Source organism: Ceratotherium simum, chromosome 5 (assembly GCF_057802395.1).
Source record: "Ceratotherium simum simum isolate JZ-2026a chromosome 5, ASM5780239v1, whole genome shotgun sequence".
Lineage (NCBI taxonomy): Eukaryota > Metazoa > Chordata > Mammalia > Perissodactyla > Rhinocerotidae > Ceratotherium > Ceratotherium simum.
Genome location: NC_141904.1, coordinates 46309333 through 46329673, shown reverse-complemented (window position 1 = coordinate 46329673; position 20341 = coordinate 46309333). Strand labels below are relative to the sequence as shown.

Here is a 20341-nt window from a genome sequence, read left to right as displayed (position 1 = left end):
TTCATGTTTGGAAGAAAATATCAACTCACCCTACTTATAAATGGATTATATCCCAGAACTCTATGCTAGACAAATTGCATTTTTCTCAAAGAAATTTATTTCCTAGGTAGTCCCAACAATGTTAATCTAAACAGTGTCATAGTTTTCACAGACAACATAAATATTATTAATTATCAATAGTTAAAGAAATGAAAAGAATCACAGAACTCGAAGAACTGAAATGCATCTTCAATGCTGGTGCTTGGAGGGAAGTAGAATTACTTAGTAGAATTACTGCAATTCCCTAACTGTGCGCCATTCATCCAGGGCACTAGAGCAAACTCACAGGACCCCACAGGCTGTTTTAAATTTTCAAGCAGCTTCTGATAGACACTGTCGAACTACTACTAACTTGTTTGGATCTAACTAGTTAATAAATGGGACTGTTAACGTATTTCTTTTGGCCTGTAGACACTGTGAACCAGCAAAGTTTGGAAACCTCTGTATTAGAGGATAACGAGAAATGAGATTAACAGCTGTGGAAGCTTTCTGAAGGAGCTTTCTGGGCATTCGCAAGGACTTTGGTGGTTGACACCATTTGCACTTTATCAAATCTGATTTCATTAAAAAGTTATGGTTCATTTAAATACTTATAATTTGTGTACTTTTCTCTATGTACATAACAGTTGAATAAAATTTTTGTAAAACTCATGGCTTTCCCTTTTCTCAATACAGGTATACTATGGTACCACTCTTACAATTATCACAGGTTTTTAAAAAGAGGCCTTTGGAGGCCCACAAGCTGAACAGAGAAAGTGAGCAAGTGAGAGAACGAATGAAGGAGAGACATTAAATATTTGATCTAGCTAACATAACAAGAAGTGAATGAAAGAGAAAAAACAATTAGGTAATTTATATACGTATAAGAGAGTGCATTAAATGGAATTAAGTAAGTTGTGAAACAGAAGATAAGAGAGATTTCTTTTACATTTGATGCGCCAGGCATTGTGATGAAATCAGGCACCAAGAAAGATTTGGGGAGGCTGGCCAGGAGGGCTGGCTAGAGGGAGCCTAACTAATGACAATGTGACTAGGACACAGCCAGAGATGGGAGAAGAGCTTATGGTGGGCAACTATCTTCCTGCCTGGACACATGAACAGGGATAAGTGCTTTGCCTCATCCTTTATAAGTCCCCACCAAACATATATATAGCCTTAATTATACTGATTTTTCTTACCTGGATTTCATTTCCAGAACTACAGTTATTTCTTGTTTGGAAGCCTGTACTTGGTTTAAGAGCTTAACAATATAGTTCAAGTGTTCTGGGTCAAGCACCATCCCAGCTTCAACAAGCTGTAGAAGAAAAAAAAAGGAGTCATTCTTAAAAATACATGAAACAGTTGAAAACCAATGTATGTGAAACTAAGAGACTGATGGAAGAAGTGAAACATGAAGACAAGCTGAATTAAAATTCATTTAAAAAATCTGAGGGGCTGGCCCCATGGTGTAGTAGTTAGGTCCGGCGTGTTCTGCTTTGGTAGCCTGGGTTCGTGGGTTCAGATCTTGGGCATGGACCTACACCACTCGTCAAGCCATGCTGTGGCGGTGACCCACATACAAAATAGAGGAAGACTGTCACAGATTTTGGTTTAGTGCTAATTTTCCTCAAGCAAAAAAAAAAAACCAAAAAAGAGGAAGATTGGCAACAGATGTTAGCTCATAGTGAATCTTCCTCACCAAAAATCATTGCTATTTTTAGCAATGTTTTCAGAGCAGGCTGGATAAAACAAATAAATTACACTCATTTTCATGTCTTCTCTTAGTATACTAAGTTTCTCAAATTTGTTTATGCTGAAAAACAGACACACACACAAAACTGAAGCAGATTTTCTTCAAATATTTGAGAACCACAATAAGACATCCTACTTCAAGAATTTAAAGCTAAAATAAAAATAATAATTTTGAATTCAAAACTTGAATATTCTTCTTGTTCTCCAAGATATCTCAACCACTTATACACATCTTTTAGTATAGCACTGGTGTTTATACCTTATGCCTGTTTGTAAATTCCCTGAGAAGTATCAAACTGAGGTTTTCTACAACTACTATAGGGGATCAGTAATTTCTGATTCAAAACACTTCAAGGAAAGTAATTCTGTTAAGTTTTGTAATGTGGAACTAGAAGTATTCACTGAAATATTTGTTCATCTGCTAGAGTGGTTCCAGTGCTGCTTCCTAAAGAAAATGGGGGTGTTTTCCTGCTATTAGGCCTATTCTGAAATGGATGTCTGGGTAGTACCAAATACTAGGAAGTATTCAACAAAAGCAAAAATTTTAATATATTTTTTAGAGAGCCATAAAAATTATTTTTTCTTTTTATTTAGTGCCAAATATAAAATTAATTTCTAGCCACCATATTTCTCCCCATGTACTTTCTTTGTTTTGGTCATGATTTTCTATTTACATATTGATTTGAATATTTATTTTTGTTATAAATGATCTCAAATCTTTTTGAAAAAGAGAATTTTCTTTAATCATCCTTAAGATGTAGAGATGATGATAGTTCACGAACCAGAAAGAAGAGACCCGGAGCGCTTGGAATTATTTATTTAAGGGGAAGGGCTGTCAGTCACTGGAGTCTGTTTATAAACCCTGTTTCAGGAGAAAATAGAACACTTCTGAAAACAGAATTTTTTGGCATCAAGAATGTGGACAGTTTAAGAGTGCAAATGGAAATAATTATTTTTCTTGGTTATTCACTATCAGAGAATAAAAGAGATAAAATCATACCTTGCAAAAGATATCAATTAAAACAGGTACAGCATTCCTTAACTTCATAGTTGCCACATGCTCAAATATCTTTAGCAATGTTTTCAGAGCAGGCTGGATAAAACAAAAAAATTACACTCATTTTCATATCTTCTTTTAGTATAGTAAGTTTCTCAAATTCGTTTATGCTGAAAAACACAAGTGTTCTCTAGAAAGCATTCAACAAACAGACACTTAACTGCTAATTATACAAATGAGAAATATAACAGAGAAATTAAATTAAAATATTAAAAAATATATATTTTCAGGTTACTTACCAACATTTTAACCATTACGCTGAGGTTCACTACCTGAAATACTTCTTTCAATAAACAATGTTTGAGTAAAGAATTTAAAAAGTCATTTAGCACTTGTAAATCAAAGTGTATACCCGGGGGAAACTTTCTGTAGTACTCCATAAACATGTTTACTGAAAATGAAAAAATATACATTAAAGTCATTTGCTGCTTTTAAGATATTCATCTTTCCTAAATTAGACCATTTTTCCATATTTAAAGATCGAGTAATAAATTCATTGTCTGGAAAGGTATATTTTCAATATCAGAAATATTTGACGAAAATAAATTAAAGCAAAAGTTAATGGCAATAACATTTGAAGTCAACCAGGGATGTTATGCATTGGGAGCAACTTATATGCTATCCACAAAAAATAGGTCCAAATTGCCTCATACATCACGGTCTCAATATGAACTCCTAGAGAGCCACACTCCCAGGAAGTCTTCAGGCAGTGGCCTGGTCATGTAAGAGAAACTATAATTTGGGGATGGATGCAGACTTTGACACATACCTGTTCTTCTTGTTTTAACCCCACCAACAGGTAAAGCTGGGGATACTTTTTATTTCAGTTTATGACTATGAACATTCTACTAAAAATTAAAACACTGATTAATTTCCTTTGATAAAGTAATTTCTTAATATCTATTCCAATTTCTTCATCTATTTTCTATACAGCACTTAAACCATTTCCAATTTTTCCCCATTAATTTTACTAAAATTATTTTAATTGAGATCACTTCATTGATTTTTTTCTCCATTCCAAAATTTCCCAGGTCAAAATCTATATACCTTAGCAGAAACTACATTAGTAAAACTTACTTTGGGTTTTATTTTTGTGTTAATTATTTCTGCAAAAAATACTTAATACTATCTGGATTACTTGGTGTTGCTTGGGAAAGTCAGTAGCTACTGATAACATTCAATAGCATAACAGAAAAATTAATATTGAAGTTATAATAACTTTTAACAACTTTAATAATACAGCATAATAATATTCAACTTAATCTAAAGCTTCTTTATATACTACAATAGTTTGTCCTGGGCACATACAGATAAATTTCTTCTGCTATTCACTTTGCATTATCCACATAGCTGCCTACATAAGAAGCAGATCAACTGATAACATAGGAAATTCAGCGTCTGCTACAACTTATTAATAAAACTTGAACTGCAGATGTTTAAAAAAAGGCATAGTTGGAAAGAATTTACATTAGCTAGTGTTTAAGTAGTCTACTAACTGATATGCAACCATTCTTTTTGTCATTAAGTACTTTTTAAATTTAAATTATTAAAATATTAATATAATTTCTCTTTTTAAAATGATCTCCACTGGTTAAATTGTTGGGTGAAAAAGGTTTGAATATTTTAATAGTTTTTGACATGAACTGATACATTGTGTGTGTGTGTGTGTGTGTGTGTGTTTTTGCAGGGAAAGATTCGCCCTGAGCTAACATCTGTTGCCAATCTTCCTATTTTTTTAAATTTTTTCCTCCCCAAAGCCCCAGTGCATGGTTGTAAATCCTAGATGTAAGTCCTTCTAGTTCTCCTATGTGAGCCGCTGCCACAGCATGGCAACTGACTGACGGGTGGTGTGGTTCCACGACTGGGAAATGAACCCAGGCCGCCAAAGCAGTAAGCACTGAACATTAACCACTAGGCCATCAGGGCTGGCTCTGGTTTTTTTTTTTTCAAATTTTTTTATTGTGGTCGAATACACATAACATAAAATTTACCATCTTAATTAGTTTTAAGTGTACAATTCAGTGATATTAAATACACTCATAATGTTGTCCATCCATCTCCATAACTCTCTTCATCTTGTAAAAGTGAAACTCTATATCCATTAAACAATAACTCCCCACAGTTATTGTTTATCCCTTCCCCCAGCCCCCAGCAACCACCATTCTACTTTCTGTCTCTATGATTTTGACTACTCCAAGCAACCTCATATAAGTGGAATAATACAGTATTTGTATTTTTGTAATTGGCTTATTTCACTTAGCATAATGTCTTCAAGGTTCATCGATGTGTTAGCCTATGTCAGAATTTTCTTCCTTTTTTAAGGCTAATATTCTATTGTATGTATATACCACATTTTCTTTATCCATTCACCTGTTGATAGACACTTGGGTTGCTTCACATTTTTGCTATTGTGAATAATCCTGCTATGAACATAGGTGTCCAAATATCTTTCAAGACTCTGCTGTCAAGTCTTTTGAATGTATACCCAGAAGTATTGCTGGATCATATGGTAATTCTATTTTTAATTTCTTGAGGAACTGCCATATGGTTTTTCACAGTGTCTGTACCATTTTACATTCTCACCAACAGTGCACAAGGATTCCAGTTTCTCCACATCCTCACTAACACTTGTTTTCTTTTCTTCAATAGTAGCCATCCTAATGAGTGTGAGGTGGTGTCTCATTATAGTTTTGATTTGCATTTCCCTAAAGGTTAGTGATGCTGAGCATCTTTTTATATGCTTATTGGCCATTTGTATATCTTCTTTGGAGAAATGTCTATTCAAGTTCTTTGCCTATTTTTGAATCAGGTTGTCTTTTTGTTGTTATATTTTAGGAGTTCTCTATGTACTCTGGATTTTAATCCTTTATCAGATATATGATTTGCAAATATTTTCTCCCATTCTGTGGGTTGCTGTTTTACTCTGATGATACTGTTTTTTGCTGCACTAACTTCAAAAATTTTCAAGTCCAATTTGCCTATGTTTTTCTTTTGTTGTCTGTGTCTTTTGTGTCAAATCCAAGAAATCATTGTCAAACCAATGTTGTGAAGCTTTTGTCCTTATGTTTTCTTCTAAGAGTTTTATTGTTGTAGGTCTTACATTAAGGTCTTTGATCCATTTTGAATTAATTTTTGTATATAGTGTTAGGTAAGGGCCCAATTTTATCCTTTTGTATGTAGATATCCAGTTTTCCCAGCACCATTTGTTGAAGAAACTATCCTTTCCCCATTGAGTGGTCTTGGTACCCTTGTCAAAAATCATTTGACCATATATGTGAGGGTTTATTACTGGGTTTTATATTCTATTACATTGGCTTATATGTCTGTCTTTGTGCCAGTACCACACTCTTTTTGATTACTGTGGCTTTGTAGTAAGTTTTCAAGTTAGGAAGTATGAGTTCTCCAGTTTTCTTCTTTTTCAAGACTGTTCTGGGATCCCTTGGAATACTATACGAATTTTAAGATGGGTTTTTCTATTTCTGCAAAAAATGTCATTGGGATTTTGATAGAAATTGCATTGAATCTGTAGATAGCTTTGGGTAGTACTGATATTTTAACGATATTAAGTCTTCCAATCCATGAATGTGGAATGTTTCCATTAATTTATGCCGCCTTTAATTTCTTTCAGCAATGTTTTGTAGATTTCACTATAAAAGTCTTTCACCTCCTTGGTTAAATTAATTCCTAAGTATTTTATATTTTTTTGATGCTATTGTAAATGGAATTGTTTTTGTAATCTCCCTTTCAGATTGTTTATTGTCAGGGTATAGAAATGCAACCGATTTTTGGATGTTGAATTGTATCCTGCTACTTGGCTGAATTCATTTATTCTAACAGTTTTCTTGTTAGGGTTTTCTACATATAAGATCATATCATCTGCAAACAGAGATAATTTTATCCCTTCCTTTTTAAAATGGGTGTGTTTTACTTCTTTGCTTTGCTTAATTGCTCTGACTAGAACTTCCAGTTCTATATTGAATAGAAGTGGTGAGAGTAGGCATCCTTGCCTTGTTCATGATTTTAGAGAAAAAACTTTCAGTCTTTCACCATTGAGTATGATGTCTGCTGTGGGTTTTTAATATTTGGCTTTTATTATGTTGAGGTAGTTTCCTTTTATTCCTAGTTTTTTGAGTGTTTTTATCATCAGAAGGTGTTGAATTTTGTCAAATGCTTTTTCTGCATTGAGATGATCATGTGGGTTTTCTCCTTCATTCTGTTAACATGGTGTATTACTTCGATTGATTTTTGTATGTTGAACCATCTTTGCATTCCAAGAATAAATCCCACTTGGTCATGGTATATAATCCTTTCAATATGCTGCTGAATTTGGTTTGCTATTATTTTGTTGAGAATTTTCATAAGGGATATTTATCTGTTTTTTCTTTTCTTGTAGTGTCTTTGTCTGGCTTTGGTACCAGGGTAATGGTAGCCTCAACCTCACAGAATTAGTTAGCAAGCATTTCCTCCTCTTCAACTTTTTGGAAAAGTTTGAGAAGGACTGGTAAATGTTTGTGGAACTCACCAGTGAAGCCATTGAGTGCAGTGCTTTTCTTTGTAAGATTTTTTATTACTGATTCAATCTCCTTACTAGTTATAGGTCTATTCAAATTTTCTATTTCTTCATTATTTAGTCATGGTAGGTTTTGTGTTTCTAGGAATTTGTCCATTTCATCTAGGATATCCAATTTGGTGTACAATTACTCATAGTACTCTCTTATAATCATTTTTATTTCTGGAGAATCATATTAATGTTCCCACTCTCATTTTTTATTTTAGTAATTTGAATCTTCTGTTTTTTTCTTAGTCCAACTATCTTAAGGTTTGTTAATTTTGTTGGTCTTTTTGGAGAAACAACTTTTGGTTTCATTGATTTTTCTCACTGTTTTTCTATTCTCTATTTTGTTTTTCTCTGCTCTAATCTTTATCATTTCCTTCTTTCTGCTAGCATTGGGTTTAGTTTGTTTTTCTTTCTCTAGTTTCTTTTTTTTTTTTTTTTTAGATTTTTATTTATTTATTTTTTCCCCCCAAAGCCCCAGTAGATAGTTGTGTGTCATAGCTGCACATCCTTCTAGTTGCTGTATGTGGGACGCGGCCTCAGCATGGCCGGAGAAGCAGCACGTCGGTGCGAGCCCGGGATCCGAACCCGGGTCGCCAGCAGTGGAGCGCGCTCACTTAACCACCAAGCCACGGGGCCGGCCCCTCTCTAGTTTCTTAAGTGGTAAAGTTAGGTTGTTGATTTGAGACCTTTCCTGTTTTGTAATGTGAGCCTTTCTAGTTATAAATTTCCCTCTTAGCACTGCTTTCACTGCATCCCATAAATTTTGGTATGTTGTGCTTCATTTTCATTTGTCTCCAAGATTTTCTAACTTCCCTTGTGATTTCTTCTTTGATCCATTGGTTGTTTAAAAGCATGTTGTTCAATTTCCACAGTTTGTAAATTTTCCAGTTTTCCTTCTGATATTGATTTCTAATTTTATCTTGTTGTGGTCAGAGAAAATATTTTGTATAATACCCATCTTTTAAAATCTGTTGAGACTTAATTTGTGGCCTAATATGGGAAAACGTCCCATGTGCTCTTAAGAAGAATGTCTATGCAGTTGTTGTTGGGTAGAGTGTTCTGCATATGTCTGTTAGATCTAGTTGATATATTGTATTAGGTCCTCTATTTCTTCACTTATCTTCTATCTGGTTGTTCTATCCATTATTGTGAGTGGGAAATTGAAGTCTCCAACTATTATTGTAGAACCATCTATTTCTCTTTTCACTTCTGTCAGTTTTTGCTTTATATATTTTGACAGTCTGTCATTAGGTGTGTAAATGTTTATAGTTATTATATCTTTTTGCTGTATTGAACCTTTTATTACTGTACAGTGCCCTTCTTTGTTTCTTGCAACTGTTTTTGATTTAGTCTATTTTGTCTGATATTGGTATAGCCACCCCTACTCTCTTTTGGTTACTATTTGTATAGAATATCTTTTCCCATTCTTTCATTTTCAATCATTTGTTTCTTTGGATCTAAAGTGAACATCTGTAGACAGCATATAGTTGGATCATGTGTTTTTATCCATTCTGCCAATCTGTTTTTTGATTGGAGAGTTTAATCCATTTACTTTAAAAGTAATTACTGATAAGGAACGACTTAATTCTGTCATTTGCTATTTGTTTTCTATATGTCTTATAGCTTTTATGTCCCTCATTTCCTGTATGTCTTCTTTTGCAGTTACTTGATTTTTTGTAGTGAAAGTTTAAATTCCTTTTTCATTTCCTTTTGCGTATCTTCTATAGCTATTTTCTTTGAGGTTACTATGGGGAATTACATTTAACATCCTCAAGTCACAACACTCTAATTTGAATTTATGCCAGCTTAATTTCAATAATATACAAAAACTCTGCTCCTTTACAACTCCATCCCCATCTCTTTCAGTTGTTGATGTCACAAAATTACATTTTTGTGTATTGTATGCCCCAAAACATTAACTAATAGTTCTTTTAAATGCATTTAGTCTCTTAAATTATGTAGAAAAGAGGATTTGGAATTACCAACCAAATTTACAATAACACTTGTTTTTACACTAATAATTTTTTCCTTTAAATGTATTAGTCTCTTAAATCATGTAGAAAACAAAAAGTACAATTACAAACCATTGTTACAATAATACTAACTTTTATAACTTCCCATGTATTTACCTTTATTGAGATTCTTATTTCTCCATATGACCTTGAGTTACTCTCTAGTGTCACTTCATTTCACTATGCAGGCCTTCCCTGATCATTTCTTGCAGGGCAGGTCTAGTGGAAATGAACTCTCTTGGCTTTTGTTTAACTGGAATGTCTTAATTTCTCCCTCATTTATGAAGGACAGTTTTGGTAGATATAGGCTTCTTGGTTGACAGATATTTTTAGCACTTTGAATATATTAGCCCACTGCCTTCTGGCCTCCAAAGTGTCTGATGAGAAATCTGCTTATAATCTTATTGAGGATCCCTTGTACTTGCTTGTTTGTTTTTCTCTTGCTGCTTTCAAGATTCTCTCTTTGTCTTTTGAAAGTCTGATTATAACGTGTCTTGGCGTGGGTCTCTTTGAGTTCGTTTCCCTTGAAGTTTGATGAGCTTCTTGGATATTTATATTTATGACTTTCATCAAATTTGGGAAGTTTTCAGCCATTATTTGTTGAAATATTCTCTCTGCTCCTTTTTCTTCCCCTTCTGGGAGTCCCACAATGTGTATATTGCTCTGTTTAATGGTGTTCCATAGGTCCCTTAGGCTGTGTTCACTTTTCTTTAATGTTTCTTCTTTCTGTTCTTCAGATGTGATAATTGCCATTTTTCTATCTTCAAGTTTACTGATTCTTTTGCCTGCTCAAATCTGCCTTTGAATCTCTCTAGTGAATTTTTCATTTCAATTACTGTACTTTTCAGCTCCAGAATTTTTTTGGTTTCTTTTTAGGTGTTCTATCTCTTTGCTGATACTTTCATCTTGTTCTTTATATTATTTTCTTGACTTTCTCCACATCTTCCTTAGTTCTTTAAGCATCTTTAAGACAGTTGTTGTTTTAAAGTCATTGTCTAATATATCTGCCATGAGGTCTTTTACAGGGATAATTTCTATTATTTATTTTTTCCTTTGAATGGGCCACATTCTTCTTGTTTCTTTGCATACCTCGTGACTTTTTGTTGAAAGTGAGCATTTGAATCTAATAATGTGGTAACTATGGAGCTCAGATTCTCTCCCTTCCTCAGGGTTTGCTGGTTTATGTTATTGTTTTTATTTACTGCTTTTGTTTTTTTGAGTGTTGTAGTCTATCTCTGGGGGGAGGATCAGCCTGAAGTGTAAACTGAAGGTCTTCTCAGGTCTTTTCCCAGCCTTTCCCGGGCCATGTGTGGTCACTTTTTAATTGTCTCTTTATACACAGTTGTTTTTGAATGTCCTAGTCTCTAATGTCTGGCACCCAAAAAGGGAAAAAGAAAAATGAAGGGGAGGGCAAAAAGGGCACTAGTCCTTTAAATCCTCTGGAAGTCACTTCAGCAGGAGGGAGAGGGGCTTGCAACAATAGGGGGAAGTTCAACAACAATGGCTGCCCACCTCTTTGCACTTCGGCAATCAGAATCAGCAATCAGAGCACAGATCCCTGATATTTGGAGGACAGGACCCTTTTTGCTCACCTTGACTCCCACAAGTTGTGTGCAAGCTGCTCAGGAAGTCATGCACAGCTGCTTGCCCCTTGGCTGGTGGGGGATGGGTAGTTGCTACTGTGCTAAGAGCTGTAATCGACTGAAATTAACCACAATTTATGTTTCAAGTCTTCCCCTGGAAGTTGCAAGCCTTCAATAGACTCCAGAGTTCCAAAATAGTTGTACTAGACAGATTCTGCCAGTGCGATTGCTGTCTAGGAGGGGAGACAGATTCCTGGTGCTTCTACTCTGCCATCTTCCTGCACTGCTTTTTATCATTATTATTTATTTATTTATTTATTTATTTTGGAGGAAGATTAGCCCTGAGCTAACATCTGTTGCCAATCCTCCTCTTTTTTGCCGAGGAAGATCAGCCCTGGCCTAACATCTGTGCCCATCTTTCTCTACTTTATACGGGACGCTGCCACAGCATGGCTTGCTAAGCGGTGCTTAGGTCTGTGCCCAGGATCTGAACCTGCAAACCCCAGGCTGCCAAAGCGGAGCATGTGAACTTAACTGCTACGCCACCGGGCCAGCCCCCCTACACTGCTTTTTAAAAGGGCTTTGTCAATTCATAATGCCACTTCAATAACTTACCAGATTGGGTACTTTTACTACTTTATTTGATTAGGCGCATACAATTCTGGTGAACCAGTAATGCTGGATTTTCTTTTCCAGATCTGTTTCTAATTCTCACAAGAAGAAATAATATTCATGCCTTTGTAAATAGCTGATTGAAGTTTTGTTATTCTTAAAAATTGGAATATGTTGTGTATATCACCAAGGGTAAACCTAAATATTTGAAGCTAATAGCTTTCTTCCGTTTAAATTTATATGATCATATTTATATCTTTTGTGCTTCCTTTGATTATTTTAAACCCCAGAAATCATCACGTTTCAAAAAAATCTGATAGAAAACTGAATTCTTTCTACTAAATTGCTAATATATGATGTTAATTCATTTTGACATAAGCTAAGCAGTAGTAGGTTTCCAAATATTTTTAGTCAAAACTTCTGGAAAGAGAATTTTTATGTGGAAATTCAAATATAAAATGAATAAAAGAGGACCTATGGTTCTACTCCTAGCTATATACCCAAAATAATTGAAAGTAGGGACTCAAACAGATACTTGTACACCAATATTCATAGCAGTATTATTCACAATTGCCAAAAGGTGGAAACAACCCAAGTGTTCATCAACAGGTGAATGAATAAACAATATGGTAAATATATAGAATGGAATATTATTCAGCATAAAAAGGAATTAAATTTTGATACATGAATGAACCTTGCAAACATTATGCTAAGTGAAATAAGCAAGACATAAAAGGCCAAATGACTGTATGATTCCACTTACATGATATGCCTAGAATAGGCAAATTCATAGAGACAGAAAATGGAGTAGTGGTTATGATAAGCTGGGGGAAGGGGTAAATTATTATTTAATGGATACAGAGTTTCTGTTTGGGATGATGAGAAACTTCTTGAAACAATGGGAATGGCTACACAACACTGTGAATGCACTTAATGCCACTGAATTGTACACTTAAAAGATGGTTAAAATGGTCGATTTTATCTTAGGCATATTTTATCTCACACTCACACACACAAAAGTCAAAGACTATGGAAATGTTCCACGTTAAAGAAGGGTAAGGAGACATGACAACTAAATGTAGTACCTGATCCTGAACTGGAGGGAAAAATGATATAAATGACCTTATTGGGTTAATTGACAAAATTTGAATACAAATGTAGATTAGACAAAAGTATTGTACTCATGTTAAATTTCTTGATGATGATAAATGTACCATGGTTATATAGAAGGATATGGTATTTTTAGGAAATATACACTGAAATATTTAGGGGTTGAAGGCCATGACGTATGTAGCTTACCTTTGAATGGTTCAGGGAAAAAAATGTGTGTGTGTGCATGTGTGTAAAGACAAGCCACCCACATGCACAGACACACATGTATGGAGACAGGGAGATAGGGAGAGAGAATGAGTGTATACAATAAAGTAAGAATATATGGGTATTCTTTGTATTATTTTTATTTTTGCAACTTTTTGTAAATTTGAAATTATTTCTAAATAAAAATTTTAAAAAGCTTCTGGAAAGAGAATTTTATGTGTAAATTCAAATATAACACAAATAAAAGAGGACCTAAGGATAAATTGGGGGATGGAGAGCCCCACTCACTCAGTACCTCCCCTTGTGCACCAGGGTGGTCCCTGAGACCTCTCTGTAGAGCTGAGCAGTTAGATCTATACCTTACACCAGTGTTATTCACAGTTTCTTTCTGAGTTGCTATCCACTTATCCTAACATCATTCATTAAACCAGTGTTCCTTTCCTAAACCCGATGGTCTTTCTAAACACTAAACCTCTTTATACATACATAATATTGAGTCTTTTCTGAGCTATTTATTCTGTTCCACTGATCTAAGTTTCCATTTTCACACCAAACATAATTTCCACAGGTTCTTCCCAACTTCCTACATTCTTCATTACAGAGCTTTATTTTTGTTTTCTGTATTTGTTATTTATTTATTTATTTATTTTGTGAGGACGGTTAGCCCTGAGCTAACATCCAATGCCAATCTTCCTCTTTTTGGTGAGGAGATTGGCCCTGGGCTAACATCCATGCCCATCTTCCTCTATTTTATATGGGACGCTGCCACAACAAGGCTTGACAAGTGGTGCATCAGTGAGGGCCTGGGATCCGAACCTGCAAACCCTGGGCCGCCAAAGCGGAGTGTGCGCACTTAACCCACTATGCCACTGGGCCAGCCCCAGGTATTTGTTGTTTTAAAACTAAATTCAGATGTTTCTCCTGTTACCACACTGGATGTTTACACAATCAGAACTGCATTTTTGGGAGTTTTGCATTTTTTCCACATCATCCTCTTTTCTTCCACATCTCATGTTATGGAATTATTTCTGGAGTATAAATGTTCACCTACAACTACCCATATGCAGCTTCTCCTCCTTGGCTATCACAACCCCTCAGGTGACGAGTGTATTTCCTATATAGGCTCCTATTACTTCTACCTTAACTACCTCCTCCTTGTCATAGTTAATAGATTAAGTCCAGACTAGCAGTTCCCTCAGATGCTTTCTCTAATCCTTGGGGAGATGATATCATCAGCAAAACAAATAATAAACATGTTGCAGATTTCATTTTTAGCCAAATGAGATCTCAAGCAGATGAATATGAAGCTAAAGTGCTCTATTACCAACATACAATGTGGCTTTGGTAGCTGTGTCAGGGTGACAAATATAAATAAAGCTTGGTCCCTTCCTCTTGGGATTCATGATGTAGTGGGGGATATGGGGGCAGAGAATGGGATGAGGCTGTGGAGTCAGATAAGGGTCTAATAGAGGAGGTAATCCTATTTCCTATCACTAAGACTTGAAAGGTGAATAGGTCTTTGCTACGGGGAAGGGGGATGGAAAAAAGGCATCTCCAGGAGAGAGAGCAGTGGCAGCAATGTCACTGATATTATAACACAGCCTGGACTCTTTAGGGAACTGCACAGAACTCAGTATGGATGGTACGGCTACAAGGGGTAAGTGTAAAAAGAGAAGCATGAAGAAATAGGGAAGATCCAGTTTCTGAAAGGTCCCTTCAGAAAGATTTTAAGCCCATTAACAATATCCTTTTTTCTGTCTTAACCTGTAAATAAAATTTCTACGTCATGAAAGTGTTAGTATGTAAGGGAATATAGTGTTAGATGGATTATAATTTTTTTATTAACCAAAATGCCACACATTTTTAATCCTTTCTAAGACCAACAAAGCAACTCTAAGGCATTCAGTTTTCATACTTAAAGTACTGAGTTTACTTTCAAACTATAAGACACAATAGCACATTGTTTGAAACACTCACATTAATGATTTATAGTAATCATTCCATTGTCTCATACCTGCACGTTGTAGCAAAGACAGTTCGTTGATACTTATATATTTCTTAAGCACATCCATGCAAACCTGCAAAAGTCAGAAAAAGGTAAAATTACCTGTTAATATTTCATAAAAACCAAACAAATTTCAATCCTATCTTTTTGCTTATTCCAATTTTTTAAAGTGAACTTAATGCTTAAAAACTTTTAAACTTAAAACTTAAAGTTGATATTAGGTTAACTCACAGATGTGAAATGCAAGCTATGTCAAAGAAATAAGGAAACAGAGTCAAGATCAGCAAGCAATTGGGGAAGGGAGGAAATCCTTGAATATTATAATTAAAAACAACTTATTTAAGTCATTTAAAAAATAACCATTTATTGGTGCAGGGATAAACACATTGACCAATGGATTAGAACAGAGAGCCTAGAAACAGACTCACTCATACACAATCAGCTGATTTATGACATGGTGACACTGCAGTGCCATGGGGAAAGGATGGTCTTTTTAACTGGTGTTGGGTCACCTGGGGATCTACATGGGAAAAAATATGTATCTTGACCTTCTCACATCATAAACAAAAACCAATTCTAGATGGTTTAAAGTACTAAATGCAAAAGACAAAACAACAAAACTCTTAAAGGAAAAACATAAGAAAACATCTTCATGATCTTGGGAAAGATTGCTTCAATAGGATGCAAAAGTTAATGCCACAAAAGCAAAATTCGACAAAATTGGACTATATAAAAATTAAGAAATTTTGTTTAACAAAAGACAGCTTTAAGAGGGTGAAAAGGTAACTTGTAAAGTTGTAAAAGGCATTTGCAATATGCGTATCCAACAAAGAACTTGTATTCAGAATAAAGAATTCTTCAAATGGATAAGAAAAAGACAATCTCATAGAATATAATCAAAATATTTAGATATTTCCAAAAAAGGGATATCTAAATGTCCAATAATGATTTTGCAAAATGCTCAGTTTCATCAATAATCAGGGAAGGCATCACTCCTCACGCACCAGAATGGCTAAAATTACAACGCTGATAATACCAAGAGCAAGTGAGGATAAGAAGCAACTAGAACTCTCTGACATTGCTGGTGAGAGTGTAATTTGGTAAACCACTTTGGAAATCTGTTTGGCAGTACGTACTAAAGTTGAACATCTGCAGACCCTATGACCCAGCAAATCTAGTTTTAAGGATAACCCACCAGAATGTGTACATATGTTCACCAAAAGACATGCAGAACACTGATAACATCACTATTATAATTACCAAATTTAGAAGCACCAAAATGCCCATCAAAAGTAATATTTGTCAACAAAATAAATTTTGATATACTCACACAATGGAATATTCAATATTATACAGCAATGAGAAAGAACCGTCTACAATTAAGTAAAAAAAAAGATGAATCTCAAAAATATTGAGAAAAGAAGCCAGAAACAAAAGAATATAGATTGTATGATTTCATTTATGTAAAGCATAAAACCAGGAAAAGCTCATCTATGCTATTAGGAGTCACTGAAAATATAAATTAAAATGTATGACTGAGGTGGTTATTAAAACAATCTCTACTTCAAAGACTTTACATATTTTACCTTTTCATTCCCTTGCTCAGGCACATGAGCAAACTTGCACTGTGATCGTTCACAGCCTCGTAATGTATTAAAATGAAATTTGCAATATTTATGGGGTATCATCAACCCTAGGGGCTTCTGGAACACCTAGAAAATTAGAAAAATTCCCTTTCTGTGTTAATTGTAAAACACTATAATCAAGTGAGAAAGTATTTGAAGCAACCAGAAATATTATATACCCCCAACAGTATCAAGATAAATTGCTTGCTGACTTGATAAAAACCAAAACTCCAAACAATTTATATTTTTAAAAATAATTAAAACAATTTAAAGTGATTTGTCTGAATTTTTGCAATTTCCTTTAGTGTAAAATATTCCATCAAAGTTACTACTGTTTTACTTTACATGTTTTTAAAAGCTTATACATTCCCTACTCCTCCTCACACACCTGCCTTTTTTGCTTTTACAAAAAGTTAGTTCTATTATAATATGCATCATAATTCAGATGCATTTATTAGAACCAAAGTTTCTCTTAGCTTTTCTGATTAACAGAAAAAGGCAAATGACAGACTCAAAGCTTTTTATAACAAACTTTTCCTATAAACTGCTTTATATCACTAGCTTTCTCTTTCATCATAGGGAACTATTCACCCTGTATTTTCTGTTTTGGATACCTCCCCCTCTTCTGCTTTCAACCTGTTATTTGTGAAAATCCTCTGAATCACTACTCATTTCCTGCCTCTTACCACCAACCCCCATTCAAAATCTGCATAATGTCTTGAACTGCTTAAAAAATGACAGGGAAATACAATCAGAAAGCCCCAAAGTATGTGCTTTATAAGATTATTAATATATTTTTAAATGGTGAACTTACCCCTACGTTTTTTTCCCTCTTAAATATTTCACAAGTTTCAGGATTCTGCAGCTTTAGGAGAGAATGTTTCCCTGGAAATCTGAAATCTAGAGACAATTATGACGTTACACCAATATGTTACAGCTTATTCCCTTCATGACAATGAGAAAGATGACCACTACTAACTGCTTTAAAGTTTCACTTTGGACTATTCATGCTCAATTCACAGACTGTGCTGCATGGTGTGTTCCTGTGAAATACAGAATGATTTACATCTTGGGAGCTCATTAAGTATTTCTAGACTGGCATTTAAATTTTTAAATTCATTATAGGCTGAAGATGTTTTCTTATAAGCCTTACATAGCAGCACTGAGCACGGCATTCAAATGACTGTAAGTTAAACAGACAAATACTACACACAATAAAGCTTTCTGAGGGAAGAAAACTACTGACAAACCCAGGCGCTACAGACTGAACTGTGTCTTCCCTTAAATTCACAGTTGAAGCCCTAACCCCTAGTGTGACTTTATCTGGAGAAAGGGCCTTTTACAGAAGTAATTAAGGCTAAAGAGGGATTTTTTATATATATATATATATATATATATATATATATTATAAGGGTGAGGCCCTCATCTGATAGAAATAGTGTCCTTTAAGAAGAGACACCATAGAGCTTGCTCTCTCTCTCTCTCTCTCTCCATGCAAATGCACCAAGGAAAGGCCATGTGAGGACTTAGCAAGAAGGCAGCCATCTATAAGCCAGGAAAAGAGCCAGAAACTGAACCCTGAACCCTGATCTTGGACTTCTACCCTCTAGAACCATGTGAAATAAATTTATGTTGTTTAAGCCACCCTGTCTGTGGTATTTTGTTTTGGCATCCCAAGCTGACTAATATACCAGGCACCATACACCTTAATGCTGGTTTTCTTTTTTTTTTTTTGGTGAGGAAGATTTGCCCTGAGCTAACATCCATTGCCAATCTTCCTCTACTTTGCATGTGGGATGCCTCCACAGCATGTCCAATGAGTGGAGTAGGTCTGCGCCAGGGATCTGAACCCAAGAACCTGGGCCACCAAAATGGAACACGCAGAACTTGAACCACTTGGCCACGGGGCCGGCCCCAATGCTGGTTTTTAAAAATGGGAATTAGGAGATTCAAAAATGTTTTTCTCTCAAGATAAAGTAATAAAAATTTTTATTTTAAATAATTTCATTTTTTACTTTGGCAGCATCCAGATATAATTTAGAACAAGCTGAAGTTTTTGCTGCATAGCTTTGCAGTAATTTTCATTATGAACCTGCAAGGTTTTTAAAGATAAAACACGTGACCATCACGGGTTTGCTGCTATAGTACACAACACCAGGTGGCATGAAGTCAGTAATGGGAAGGTACAGCAGAGTTAGGTGTGAGCTACACAAAGGGATTTTATTGTTTCTAAATTTATTCTTCAATCTAGCTTATTTTGTTCAAAGAATTATGAATTATCAAAAAAACTGACACAAATTCTAAAATATATTCTAAAATACTCAACTGAAATATAAATATTTTAGGTATAACCTGTAATTTACCTTTACTACCACTATCACATAAATACAGATATTTCAGAAATCGTTCCATCAAAAGTACTAAGTAAAGGTATACAAACCTTCTAATTTGAACATATTCTATGCTTGTTTTGATTTTTTTTTTTTTACCTTTTTTGTATTTGGTGGAAAAATCTCCTATATAGTGTCTATACTATCACAGGCCAACAGAATTTTATTAAGAGAATAGTACCATTCATCCAGGGCTTTAGTAGTGTGTCTTCTTGAGCACTTAGATTCAAAGGTGGCACTGATAGGCACAGAGGTTTTGGGTCCGGAGCTGCTAACTGACATTCACCAACCACAATCTCTGCATTTTTAGAATCTTTGCTGTGTGAACAGAACAACCAAAGTCAGAATTTAAATTTATTCTAAAAACATTAAAGTAATGAGAATCAAATAAGTAGAAACATAACCTAATGTATGTATATACTATATGCTATGCTGTATACTATTATCATACTATGATTCTTCAGTATTTTCAATAGGTTGTTCCTGCCTTCTTAAATAGAAACCAATACATGTTAAATGGCTGGGGTAGGGGTAGGAGTGAGGTGGTGGGGTTACAACCAGAGCAAAATATTTTTGATCATGCCAGATGAAAGGTTTGAGGAGGAACTGAGCTAGCGTTCTAATCCAGAAAAGATCATCTAATTATTCTATTGATAGTGCAATGAAATAAATCAATTATAAATTCTTCTTTAGGACAAGTATATAGAATAAATTTACACATGTACTTGAGAGCTTCCTTTGGAAAGAAGGATAAATAAAATGTACTCTTCTAGGTTGCTGATTTAAACAGCTTTGATTACATTCTAATATGTGAGATCCTATATAACCAATTCTAGAAAAATTTAATCTGGAGGTCACTTATCTGGAAAAATAAATAACTTAAGCAAGGGGGAGGGTGGGAAGTAACTCAGAGCTGACTAATACATATAAATGAATTTACTTTTTAGGAGAAAGATCACTCAGATACTATAATATTTTACCTTAAAAACAATTCTAATAAGGTTTTTCAGCTGGGGTTCCCTGGGTCAGAGAAGAGTAAAAATAGTAAGAAGAGGGTCCCACATTTATAACAGTTGAAACTTGGTAGCACTGATGAAGTTTAAAAATTACACACAAAATAAGGATATTCACTTCTCTCTCCAACTTGGGACATCACTGATATGTGCAATCAGCATAACCTCCCTCCAAATAAAACAAAACAAAAGCAGTAACATAAAACAAACAAATAGCAATTATGGAATATTATAGATGGAAGAGATTACCTAGTAAAATTCTTTTATTTTTAATTGGTTGACTGAAGCCCAGGGTAATAGAATGACTTGCCCAATGTCAAACTCCTGGTCATTATGGTAGAGCCAAGGTGAAGATACAACTCTGTATACTGCAATGACACTAAGCTGTCCTGCAACTCT

The 20341-nt window shown here is 34.7% G+C and overlaps 1 protein-coding gene across 4 annotated transcripts in view; it reads right to left on the bottom strand.

Moving 5' to 3' along the window:
* Window positions 1–20341, bottom strand: part of TOPAZ1 (testis and ovary specific TOPAZ 1) — a 77991-nt gene that overhangs the window by 35135 nt on the left and 22515 nt on the right. For all 4 annotated transcript variants that reach the window (XM_004419583.3, XM_087430813.1, XM_087430814.1 and 1 more), the window contains exons 6-12: window positions 19111–19247; window positions 17354–17439; window positions 16501–16626; window positions 14924–14987; window positions 3067–3218; window positions 2771–2863; window positions 1218–1333 (exon numbers count right to left, since the gene is read on the bottom strand). In XM_004419583.3, coding sequence (XP_004419640.2) covers window positions 1218–1333; window positions 2771–2863; window positions 3067–3218; window positions 14924–14987; window positions 16501–16626; window positions 17354–17439; window positions 19111–19247 — 774 coding nt within the window. The remainder of the gene's footprint in view (window positions 1–1217; window positions 1334–2770; window positions 2864–3066; window positions 3219–14923; window positions 14988–16500; window positions 16627–17353; window positions 17440–19110; window positions 19248–20341) is intronic.